The sequence below is a fragment of the Austrofundulus limnaeus genome, unplaced genomic scaffold (assembly GCF_001266775.1).
Source record: "Austrofundulus limnaeus strain Quisiro unplaced genomic scaffold, Austrofundulus_limnaeus-1.0 Scaffold1520, whole genome shotgun sequence".
In the NCBI taxonomy this organism is placed as follows: domain Eukaryota; kingdom Metazoa; phylum Chordata; class Actinopteri; order Cyprinodontiformes; family Rivulidae; genus Austrofundulus; species Austrofundulus limnaeus.
In genome coordinates, this window is record NW_013953922.1 from 48,800 (window position 1) to 61,306 (window position 12,507).

Genomic DNA, 12,507 nt, shown 5'->3' on the forward strand with positions numbered 1-12,507 from the left:
GGGCAGGTGCGCCCAGGTCTTTGCAGGTCCAGGAACCACAGGCAGGATTCAGCGAGAAGAGAAGCAGCAGCTCCCGCTAGATCGGAAATCCTCTCTCTGAAGAGCCTTGATCCGGACTAGGACGCCAGCTCGCTTCCCCCGCAGGTAACTGGGTATATCCGTAAGGAAAGGCGGAGAATTGTTTGCACCAGCAGATTTCCACCTCCATAAAAAAGACTGATGTTGCTGCCTGATGTCCAGAAGTGTTTGGCARTTATAAGTCAGAAGAGCAGTCACATCATGCCAACTGATTAAAAGTGATAATAGGGCAAAATAGTAAAAAATAAAACTAAAAAGCAGAGGCAGACGGCGAGCCGCACACGCTGGCGCCATCGTGCCACGCCTTCGACTTCGATGCAGGGAACTTCTTCACTCCACAGCAGGGAACACATGAAACAGGAAGTACATTACTGAAGGCTTGTTTGGTTGGCTGAGTTACAACATGAACACATGAATGGATGACTGACTGAAATAAACATTTAATGCATGGTTAGCTGCTTGAATGAATGAATGAATGAATCCTGAGTTAGATGAAGGAATGAATGAATCCTGGGTTAGATGAATGAATAAATGAGTGATTGAATGAATGAATCCTGGGTTAGATGACTGAATGAATGATTGAATGAATGAATGAATGAATGAATGAATGAATGAATGAATGAATGCTTGTTGTTTCAGGGTTCATGACAACTCACAGGCTAACGCTGTGATGCAGCAGGCAGCCGTCATCCTGCAGGTGGAGGAGTTGATGCCCCGCCTCCGTTGTTTCTATGACGACCTGTACATCTCCAAACACTGCTCCCCATTGGCTGATCCCTGTGGTGACATCACAGGAAGCTCCCGTTACCACCAGGAGCTCGGCCTCCTCAGAGCAGAGATTAAAGTTTGTATGACAGGAAGCAGTGTTCTCTGCAGTCATGAAGAGCAGCTCTAACATGTCTCTGTCCTGCAGGAGACTCTGGACCAGTTCCTGGTCCTGCAGAGGACCGCAGACACAAAGTGAGCCTCAACTTTAACAAACCTGTGTCGAAATGTGAACTTTAACAAATGTGCCTAATGTGAGCAACAATCTAACAAATATCTTTACTAGAGCTCAGAAAGAAGAGGAGCAGCAGAACCAGGACCCATACACACAAGAACTTCAAGCAGTCCGAAGAGAAATGAAGGAGCTTCAGGCTCTGGTCCAGCAGCTGCTGCAACAACACAACTGATCTGTTTGGTACTGTAGCATTTTCCTGCACCAAAATAATCATTTCTGATTAGATTTAACTTGTTCCTATGACTGCTCAAAGAAAGGAACAAAATCCCACTTTAACTTCAGACTATTTTTTAAGGCTTGTGCATGGAAACTTCCTTTGTGTTTCGAATTATCATCTCTTCCACCAACCCCCCACCAGACTTCCTGATGCCTTAATGTTAATAGATAAGGACTGTCTGTTCGCCCCTCTTTAAAGGGGGTCATGAACACCTTTAACCAGACTCTTCAGTGACTGAGACAAAGGACCTACATTCTCCATTAAATGTGAAAAAAAGAGAACAAGATTGAATGATTTTATCCAACTGTCTGTTTTCATTTATCTTAATCAAAGAAATGTGATTTACCTGTTTCTTTTACAGAAAGAACAAAACCCATTGAAGCTCCACTGTGTTCTTTTTAACTGTGTATTGTGTAACTGTTGATGAAATATTTTCCTGAAGATGTTTCTTGTATTTCATGATTTTAAACAGTGTGTGTTTTATTCCATGATTTAATCCTTAGAAACCTTAGGACTTGAGTTTTAATTAAATGTGACATTCTTATTTTACTGATGTAAGCAGATGTCTCTCCCTTTAATTAGATGCAAGATAATTAAACTAAAACACTCCCTTTTCTTTGTCCTGAAGTAAAGTTTTCCCTCCAAAACAGATTTGTTTTGTTAAAAACTTTTCCTGTATAAGGTGTAATATTTTCATTGGCCAACTTAAAACCTTGACTCCGCCCATAACAGAGGTTTTAAAAAGCTTAGCGCACTTCCAATCTCTAAGAAGAAAAAGAAGAAAGAGAATTGAGAGAAAGAGTTTTTCAACATCAGAAGCCAGAAACAGCTTTCAGAAGCTCAGCAGAGACCCTTCCTGCCAGCCCCCCCCCCCATGGGCTGGTGGGATGAGGTCACTCTGTTTCTCCTGCTGATTGACCGAACAGCTACCGTTTAATATCGACTCAACATCTGAGTTTGATTTTATAGAAGTTAAATAAGTTAACTGTAATTCATGCGTTGTTTTAGTTTGTTTTCTCTACAAAGTTGAAATCAAATGAAGAAGTCTTGCAGCCGCCTGGGAGGACCGGACCACGAGTCACCAGGGAGTGACCCCCTTCTCTGACCATGGGACCAGTCGAGTTTATCAGGCAGACCACCTGACATCCAGCTTGTATGAAGAGCCTACCTGGGAGACGACCCCAGAGATGACCTTCAGTCACTGACTTCCCTCCTGGTACCCACACGGCAGAACAAAAGGGTAAAAGTGAACATTTGTCCTGGTGACACACAGGTGCTCAGACGTAAATTGATTCTTATCTTTGGATGAGATTTGGTAAACTAAATGATTTTTCTCCCTAATTTAACTAGGACCCCCTTAGTTAAATCCTCAGCTAAAAACAAAACTCACCTCACCTCACTCCAAACCTCAAACTCACCTCTCAGGGTTTATTTTATTTGTTTGTTTGTTTATTTGTTTGTTTGTTTGTTTGTTTATTCACTTGTGATTGCAAACTCTCAGTTTTTACCTGGTTCAACATGACATCACTTCTTACTCACCATAGTTGTAAATACATTTAATCTGTAAATAAATGGCCCGTGGAGAACGTGCCAACATAAGCTAATCTCATTTTTGTGTCTTGATAAAGTATTATTGGTTCTGATAAGACAAGAACTCATTAAATCATTTTGGGTACATTTATTGTGAGACTGATTACAATAAAGTTACAGGTTTTCGTCTCTTTCCTGGGTCAATCCTGGACCAAATTAAGAGCGTGGTGCCTCGAGGAAAAATAATTTGTGTGTTCACAAATTATCCATTTTAGAATAGACCCAAAACCCCCACAGTACCACTAACCCTAACCAGTCAGACCTGCTGAGGTCCAGTTCTGGACCCAGAGTTTAGATGTGCTGGACAGTGAATGAAGCATGACTCAGTCGGACCACTCAGAACAGTGAAGTGAACTCTCTGTCCTTCACTGATCTACCTGACATCTTCTGACCAGCTGCTCGTGGTGGTCCTGAGGACCAGTGGTGGGCACAGTTCTGCACTGATGCAAACTTCTCAGTAAGACAGGTTGCTATTGGCTGTCCTAAACTCTGCTGGAAGCCACTGGATGATGTCATCACCTGACATTTACCAGTAACTGTGATCTGTAGGACAGATGCAGATCATCGTTAAAGAAGAACGATGTACAAACACTAAATATATTTACAACTCAGAGAAATACTTTCACAACTTTAATGCTTTGCTTACATTCATACTACATAAATAAAATTAGTGAGAATATTACACGTTACGACCCGGCTCAGCCTGGGGAGGTCCCATTAAAAACATGATGTAAACTGGTTTTAAAATGAACAGTGCTTTATTTGTTAGACAGTGTCAAACTAAATAACAAAGTAACATTAACAAAAACAGGGTCCTTTTCATTTACTTGGTATTTACTGTCAGAATAATGTATTAATTCTCCCAACATATTCTATAAATGCAGTCAAGCTTTTATTTTCAATTACAGGGGAAAAAATGCATATTAGCTAAATATTCAGGATCATAAGTCAGAAAATAACAGATATTCAAATCAGTAACATTAATGTAAGTCCAACAGTACCAGTACCAGTTATCCATGGTTATTCACAGGACCAACAGAAGATCTAAATTTATTAAGTAAGAAACAAAATAATATTTTGAATTCAAATTACAGGTATATATAAATCAGTATTATAGTTATGTAAAAATATGTACAGATGCATCAAAGTATAACACAGAACAAGTTGGGTACTATTTATCATACCAGGGAAATGGATCAATAATAAATTATCAGCATACACAGGAGAAATGATCCAAATATTACTCACACTTCAATGGATCGAGGACAATAAACCACTCAGATCAGTAATTTGTTCAGATTACAATTCCTCGTTAATTAGTTTAAAACCAGTTATTCAGAAAGCAGGCCAGACATATGAATAGAAATACAACAAACAGGATTAAAATGATGGGATTAACAGTCATTTGGATACCAGCTCACATTGGAATACCAGGAAATGAAAAACCAGACAAAGTAGCAAAACAGGCTACCAAAAACACTATAATAGAAATAAAATTCAGTAAAACAAAAATAAACAGCATCATAAAGCTGAGATAAAAATGGCAAAAACAATGAGAGGAAGAAAGAAAAGGTCGATGGTTTTATTAAAATTCAATGGAAAACAGGAGAAATGAGAAGCGCTGGAGGAAACATGTCTCAGACACACTGGATTAAAATAATCATTATTTATTATAGGAACACATAAAATACATAAGTGAAAGAATTTAACTGATTAATAATGTAGGGGTTTTGGGTATATTTTAGAAAGGATAATTTGTGAATATGTAGCATTTTCCTCCTTTAATTAATAATTTCTGATTAGGTGTAACTTAGTTCAATGACTGCTTAAAGGAAGAAATCAAGATCCACTAACTTCAGACTTTTTTAAGGATTTTGCATGTTCTCTTTGTGCCTTGAATTAGCATATCTTACACAAACTCAACCAGACTTCCTGACGCTTTCTTCCAACCCCCATAAGGAATGCCTGTTTTCTTCAAAGGAAAGGGGGTAGGGTCATAAAATGCCTTTAACAAGACTTCAGTGACTTGAACAAAGGAACTCACATGCTTGTTTAAATGTGAAAAAGAAGAGAAAAGAAGTAACCAAGGTGAATGTTTTTATACAACTCTCTGTTCTTATTTATCTTAATCAAAGAAATGTGAGTTTATCTTCTCTTTTACAGAAAGAACAATGTTCTAACTGTGTGTTTTTATTTGATGAAGTGTTTTCCTAAAGAAGATGTTTCTTTTATTTCATGATTTTAAACTGTTTTTATTCCATGATTTAACCTTAGAAAACCTTAGGCCTTGAATTTTTAACTAAATGTGACATTCTTATTTTACTGAGGTAAACTGATGTTTCTCCCTTTAATTAGATGCAAGATAATTAAACTAAAACACTCCCTTTTCTTTGTCTTGGAGTAAAGTTTTCCCTCCAAAACTGATTTGATTTGTTAAAAACTTTTCCTGTATAAGGTGTAATATTTTGATTGGCCAACTTAAAACCTTGACTCCGCCCATAACAGAGGTTTTAAAGGTCAGTGCAGCTCCTGAGATAGTCAGTCAGAAAGTAGAGCAGTTAGTAGGTTTTCCCTTTGAAGCCAGAAACTGCTTTCACAGCTCGGCAGAGGCCCCCCTTTGCCAGCCCCGCCCACGGCTGACCAGGATGGGGGGTTCATTCAACATCTTCCGCTGATTGATCGAATAGCTCTATCATTCCATTTCGACTCAACATCTGAGTTTGATTTTATAGGAGTCAAATAAGCTAATGGTAATTCATGCGTTGTTTTAGCTCGTTTTGAAAATCAATTTAAAGTCTTGCAGCCGCCTGGGGAGGACTGGACCCCACTGTCATCAGCTCACCACCCACCTTTCTGACTGAAGGACCAGCAGATGAACAGACACCCTGAGTGTCCGACCGGCCACCACACTGAAGCAGTTCTTTGGGGAACATCACCTGAGATCCTTCGGTCAGCCGACACCTCCTCCTGGTACCACCATCAGCAGAATACAAGGGTAAAAGTGAACATTTGTCCTGGTGACACACAGGTGCTCAGACTAATTTGATTCTTATCTTTGAATGAGATTTGATAAACCTCACTCTAAAAGCAAAACTCACTTCTCAGTGTTTACTTCATGTTTAAATGTTTTGTTTGTTTATTTGTCTGTCTGTTTGTTTATTCACTCGTGATAACAAACTCTTTCAGTTTTTTTTACCTGGTTCAAACATGTCATTATTCATTCATTACTCACCATAGTTGTAAATACATTTAATCTGTAAATAAATGACCAGTGGAGAACGTGCCAACATAAGCTAATCTCATTTTTGTGTCTTGATAAAAGATATTCCTGGTTCTGATAAGACAAGAACTCATCAAATCATTTTGGGTAAATTTATTCTGAGACTGATGACAATAAAGTTACAGTTTTTTGTTTTTTTTCCTGGGTCAACACTTGATCAAATTAAGAGCGTGATGCCTCGAGGTGAGCTAAATTGTGAGTCACAAATTACCTATTTTAGAATAACCCAAAACCCCCACAAATATATTTAAATGTATTTCCTCGAGGCACCACGCTCTTAATTTGGTCCAGGATTGACCCAGGAAAGAGACGAAAACCTGTAACTTTATTATAATCAGTCTCACAATAAATGTACCCAAAATGATTTGATGAGTTCTTGTCTTATCAGAACCAATAATATCTTTTATCAAGACACAAAAATGAGATTAGCTTATGTTGGCAGGTTCTCCATGGGCCATTTATTTACAGATTAAATGTATTTACAACTATGGTGAGTAAGAAGTGATGACATGTTGAACCATAAAAAACTGAAAGTGTTTGCAATCATGAGTGAATAAACAAACAAACAAACAAATAAACAAACAACAAATACAGTAAATATAAAACAAACCTGAGAGGTGAGTTTGAGGTTTGGAGTGAGGTGAGGTGAGTTTTGCTTTTAGCTGAGGATTTAACTGTGGGGGTCCTAGTTAAATTAGGGAGAAAAATCATTTAGTTTACCAACTCTCATCCAAAGATAAGAATCAAATTAGTCTGAGCACCTGTGTGTCACCAGGACAAATGTTCACTTTTACCCTTGTATTCTGCTGATGGTGGTACCAGGAGGAGGCGTCGGCTGACCGAAGGATCTCAGGTGATGTTCCCCAAAGAACTGCTTCAGTGTGGTGGCCGGTCGGACACTCAGGGTGTCTGTTCATCTGCTGGTCCTTCAGTCAGAAAGGTGGTGAGCTGATGACAGCGGGGTCCAGTCCTTCCAGGTGGCTGCAAGACTTCTTAATTTGATTTCACTTTGTAGAGAAAACTAACTAAAACAACACATGAATTACAATTAGCTTATTTAACTTCTATAAAATCAAACTCAGATGTTGAGTCGATATTAAACGGTAGCTGTTCGGTCAATCAGCAGGAGACGCAGAGTGACCTCATCCTGCCCAGTCCATGGGGGGGGGGGGGCTGGCAGGAAGGGTCTCTGCTGAGCTTCTGGAAGCTGTTTCTGGATTCTGATGTTGAAAAACTCTCTTTATCTCATACTCTCAGTCACTCTCTCGATCTTGGGATCTGCACTAACTTTTAAAACCTCTGTTATGGGCGGAGTCAAGGTTTTAAGTTGGCCAATGAAAATATTACACCTTATACAGGAAAAGTTTTTAACAAATCAAATCTGTTTTGGAGGGAAAACTTTACTTCAGGACAAAGAAAAAGGGAGTGTTTTAGTTTAATTATCTTGCATCTAATTAAAGGGAGAGACATCAGTTTACCTCAGTAAAATAAGAATGTCACATTTAATTAAAACTCAAGTCCTAAGGTTTCTAAGGATTAAATCATGGAATAAAACACACACTGTTTAAAATCATGAAATAAAAGAAACATCTTCAGGAAAACATTTCATCAACAGTTACACAATACACAGTTAAAAAGAACACAGTGGAGCTTCAATGGGTTTTGTTCTTTCTGTAAAAGAAACAGGTAAATCACATTTCTTTGATTAAGATAAATGAAAACAGACAGTTGTATAAAAACATTCAATCTTGTTCTCTTTTTTTCACATTTAATGAAGAATGTAGGTCCTTTGTCTCAGTCACTGAAGAGTCTGGTTAAAGGTGTTCATGACCCCCTTTAAAGAGGGGCGAACAGACAGTCCTTATCTATTAACATTAAGGCGTCAGGAAGTCTGGTGGGGGGTTGGTGTAAGAGATGTTAATTTGAAACACAAAGGAAGTTTCCATGCAAAAATCTTTAGAAATAGTCTGAAGTCAAAGTGGGATTTTGTTCCTTTCTCTGAGCAGTCACAGGAACAAGTTAAATCTAATCAGAAATGATTAATCATATGCAGGAAAATGCTACAATAGACTCCATGAAAGGAAAATAAGGTTAGATCGCTTAATACTAGATACTCTTAATTCACTACTTGAAACAAACTCACTTGTTTGAAAGAATATGAGTGTGTTTTTAGTTTTGTTTTATTTTATATGATTTTATTTTGTTTTGTTTTATTTTATATGATTTTATTTTGCTTTGTTTTATTTTGTTTTGAGCGTCATTCCAGTCCCCACTCCACACCAGTAGGTGGCGGTCATGCCCCTTCTTGTTGTTTGCCAACCACCAAAACAAGAAGAAGAAGAAGAAGCAGCTGTCAGAAGGCTGCAGGTGTAACTGTCCCACCATGGTTATTCATCACACCAGTAACTGACCTGCAATTAGAAAAAATAATAATTAAGGAAAATATTCCAGAATAAATTATAGTTAAAGAATATTTAGAAAATCTAAAGAAGAATTAGTAATATATACAGAATGGTCTAAAGATCCAAAACGTGGCAGAACAGGAGCAGGTATAAATATTCCACATCATAAAATCATGATTAAAAGAAGAACAACAGATCATCTATCAGTTTATACAGTTGAATTAATTTCTATTATATTAGCTTTAAAATGGTTGATTGCCAATAATATTAGGGAAATAAATAAATAAAGCTATAGTTGCATCAGATAGTCTAGCTGCATTATTTAGTATAGAGTCTGGTCAGTCTTGTAGATTAGATTTATTGTTTAATATATATCAGTTATTGGTCCAGCTACATAATAACAACTGTTCTGTTTGATTTATCTGGATACCTGTAGGAAGAAAAGGAAATGAAGATGTAGATTTATTAGCTAAACAGGCCCTGAAATTAGATTTTATTAACTTAAATATTCCTCTGAGCAAAGGAGAGGGAAAATCTATTATTCAAAAGAAAATCATCAAGGTGTGGCAGGAACAATGGGATGAACCTGACACTGGCAGGCATTTAATGTTCAAGGGGGCAGTAGAAGTAGATATGGAAGAAGGAGGGAAGAAGTGATTATATCGTGTCTTAGAACTGGTCATACAGGTCTTAATGGTTCTCTTCTTCAAGTTGGAAAACATGACACTGGGACTTGTGATTTCTGTAATCAGACTGAAACAGTGGAACATGTTTATTAGGAACGTCAGCATTCAAAGGTAGTTTTAAACAGAGAGGGAAAAGCGTTTTCTTTTATTAATATATTAGGAGATGAGGCAAAATCAGTAAGAAATCAATTAATCCAATTTTTAAAAAACACTAGGTTATTTAATCGTATTTAAAATATGCATATATGCATGTGAGCATACATATACTTGTGAATTTATATGTAGGTTAGGAGGAAGCACACTCACACTCGCCATTATGTGTGTAAATGAAGTTTCCTCTGACTACCACACTCCAGGATGGTAGGTGGAGGTAAATACAAGAAGAAGAAGAAGAAGAAAAAGGCTGCAGGTGGAAACACTGAGCAGAAGGAAATAAATGATATTGATACGTGTTGCTCTTTTTATACCTCTCAGCCAGAAACTGCACCACATCTCTTTTGGTATTGCTCATTTACTAAGAACTTCTGGAAGGATTTTACCCATTTCACAACAACCCACCTGTATAAAGATTATCAACTGCTTTATGAACACATTGTCTTGGGTTTCTTTGCAAATGACAATGAATTTGAAAAGAAGTTTTGATAGTTAACTTACTCTTAATTATTACAAAGTATTACATACATAAATGTAAACTCTCAGGTAAAATTAGAAGTGGGAAATTACCAGCCTGTTTCAATCCTGAGTGTAATATCGTAAGTATTTGAAAGGATCATATTTAAACAATTAGAAGAGTATCTCTGGACCCATAAAGTCTTATTTGAATATCAGTCCGGTTTTAGACATGCCTATTCCACTGAGACTTGTTTGGTGAACATAACTGGTTTTATCAAACAGGAGCAGGATAAAGGGCATTATACAGGTATGGTTCTTCTGGATCTCCAAAAACCATTTGATATGGTAGATCATGAAACCTTACTAGAGAAACTTCAAGCTTTGGGTTGTCATACTTCAGTTACTAACTGGTTTCAATCATATTTGTTTGGTCGAAAACAGTCGAGATAGGAGGAATAGTTTCTGACTCAGTTAATATTACAAGGGGAGTGCCACAAGGGTCAGTTTTGGGCCCTTTACTGTTTTTAATATTTCTTAATGATATCTCTTCGGCAGTACGCTGTAAAAAAAATTATATGCAGATGACACAGCACTGATGACGTCAGGAGACAACACAGAGGACATTGAGAACGGAGATGGATTCTGTTAGAGAATGGCTAATTAATAATAGGTTATCCTTACATATGGGGAAAACGGAGTGTGTACTCTTTGGCTCTAAATACAAAATTCGCCAGAAGAATAGTATGCAGGTACAATGTGGAGGAGACTTATTAAAATCTCAAAAGGTGGTGAGAAATCTTGGTGTCAAACTTAACCAAGCCTTATCTGGGACAGAGACAGCAGAAAATGTTTTAAAAAAGCAAACATCAGGCTTAAGTTTCTATAAAGACAAGCTGGAAATGTCAACCTAAAAACTAAAAACATGCTTGTGTCAGCGTTGGTTCAGTGTCATTTTGACTATGCTTGCACATTTTGGTACTCTGGACTAAGTAAACATTATAAAACTAAGTTACAATATACTCAGAGCAAAGCGATAAGATATCTATTAAATGTAGGAACTCACACACATTGGAGCACAACAGTTCAGTCAGGTTGGAATGCTACCATGTGAGTTACAGGTTAATCTAAAGTATAATCTTCTGTATAGTAGTGTAAACAAAGAAGCTCCACACTACTTATCTCAACCAGTGAGAAATCACCACTCAGTTGGAACAAGGTTTAGTAAAAAGTCCTTTCAGGTTCCAGCTGTTTAAACTGATGGTAAATCCTCTTTTCATTATACTGGTGTGTTGTTGTGGAACCAGTTACCAGAGTGTATTCAGGTTACTGCATACAGGCCTCTATTCAAGTGTCGAGTTAAACAGTTCTTATTCCAAAGGCTGGAATCTGATGACTATATTTATTAGTAGTATTTTGTTTTATTTTATCTTGTCTTTTTTTCCTTTAACTGATGTTATTTGTGTGTGATTTTGCATGATGACTATGTGTTGGACCACAATGGAAATAAGCTTTATGCTTTATTGTGTTATCCACTTGTGTTAATGTTATTGTGTATTGTGTGCAGTTCCATTTACATGATAAATAAATAAATAAAATGAATGAATGAACGAAGACCCATTTTCTGTGAGACTTTCATAAGAAATATTGAACACTGTATGAACCAAAAGGCTGTTAGGACACTGTCAGCATGGTCACATTATGAATATTGAGTATGCTGTTGTCACTGTTATTTATTTAGTTTTTACACTGGTAATCTTTTAGTTTTATAAATTTTTATTTTTCTGATTTATTGTTCTTCTCTTCATTGTGCTTTTTAAATTATTGCAGCAAGTGAATGTAATATGAACTAATTGTAATTGTATGGATTTTGTTTTGTGAATCGTTTTCAATGAAAATGATATAAATCAGACCAGCAGGGGGCAGCAGGTCGCCACTGACGCTGAAGAAGGAGGAGGAGAAGAAGAAGAAGAAGAAGAAGAAGGAGGAGGAGTCAAAGGAGGAGGAGGAGGAAAGAGGAGGAAAGATGGCGGCGGCAGAAACGGACAGAGATCAGCCGTTCGCCTCCTGCGCTGACTTCATGAACTTCTCCGCCAAAGACACGGCCTCGGTAAGCGGCTGCCGGTGCTGGAGGGCCCGCTGAGTCTGTGCGGACCTGTCGGGGGTGAGCCGGAGCTCGGTCCGCCGCAGACACAGCTCCGGTTTGGGGTTAATCTGCCTGGCTCGGCTCGGTTCGGTTCGGCTTGTTGTTGTTGTTGTGCTCAGGCTTCAGATGTAGGGACATCTGGGTGGGTGGACGTCAGGCCCTGACGTGTCAGCACCAGGTGTGGGCTCAGGGTCCACAGTGGGACTCTAAGCTCCGACGGGTCCTGGACGCTTACGTAACGTCTGTTTACGTGCTGCGCGTGAACTCCGTGACTCTGTCCGAACTTCACGCGCTGTCACGGTGAGAGACGCACAGGTGAACATGTCTGACAGGCAGGTGAGCTGTGCCCTCCTGGTCCTGAGCACCAGCTGTCTGCTACCATGGCAACAAGGTGTGGGGGGGTCCATACTACAGCTTAATGTTCGACAGGTGGAACACCTGTGTGTGTGTGTGTGTGTGTGTGTGTGTCTGTGTGTGCGTGTGTGTGTGTGTGTGTGTG

At 38.4% G+C, this 12,507-nt stretch overlaps 2 protein-coding genes across 2 annotated transcripts in view; both read left to right on the forward strand.

The window, feature by feature from the left end:
- Positions 1-1,574, forward strand: part of LOC106535657 (transient receptor potential channel pyrexia) — a gene marked incomplete in the record, with an annotated part of 39,472 nt that extends 37,898 nt beyond the window's left edge. Inside the window, 3 exon segments of the mRNA XM_014032721.1 lie at positions 718-922; positions 992-1,038; positions 1,130-1,574. Of these exon segments, the coding sequence (XP_013888175.1) occupies positions 718-922; positions 992-1,038; positions 1,130-1,250 (373 nt within the window).
- A 10,240-nt stretch (positions 1,575-11,814) lies between these two features.
- Positions 11,815-12,507, forward strand: part of LOC106535658 (E3 ubiquitin-protein ligase UBR2) — a gene marked incomplete at its 3' end in the record, with an annotated part of 12,729 nt that continues 12,036 nt past the window's right edge. Inside the window, 1 exon segment of the mRNA XM_014032722.1 lies at positions 11,815-11,972. Within this exon segment, the coding sequence (XP_013888176.1) occupies positions 11,889-11,972 (84 nt within the window).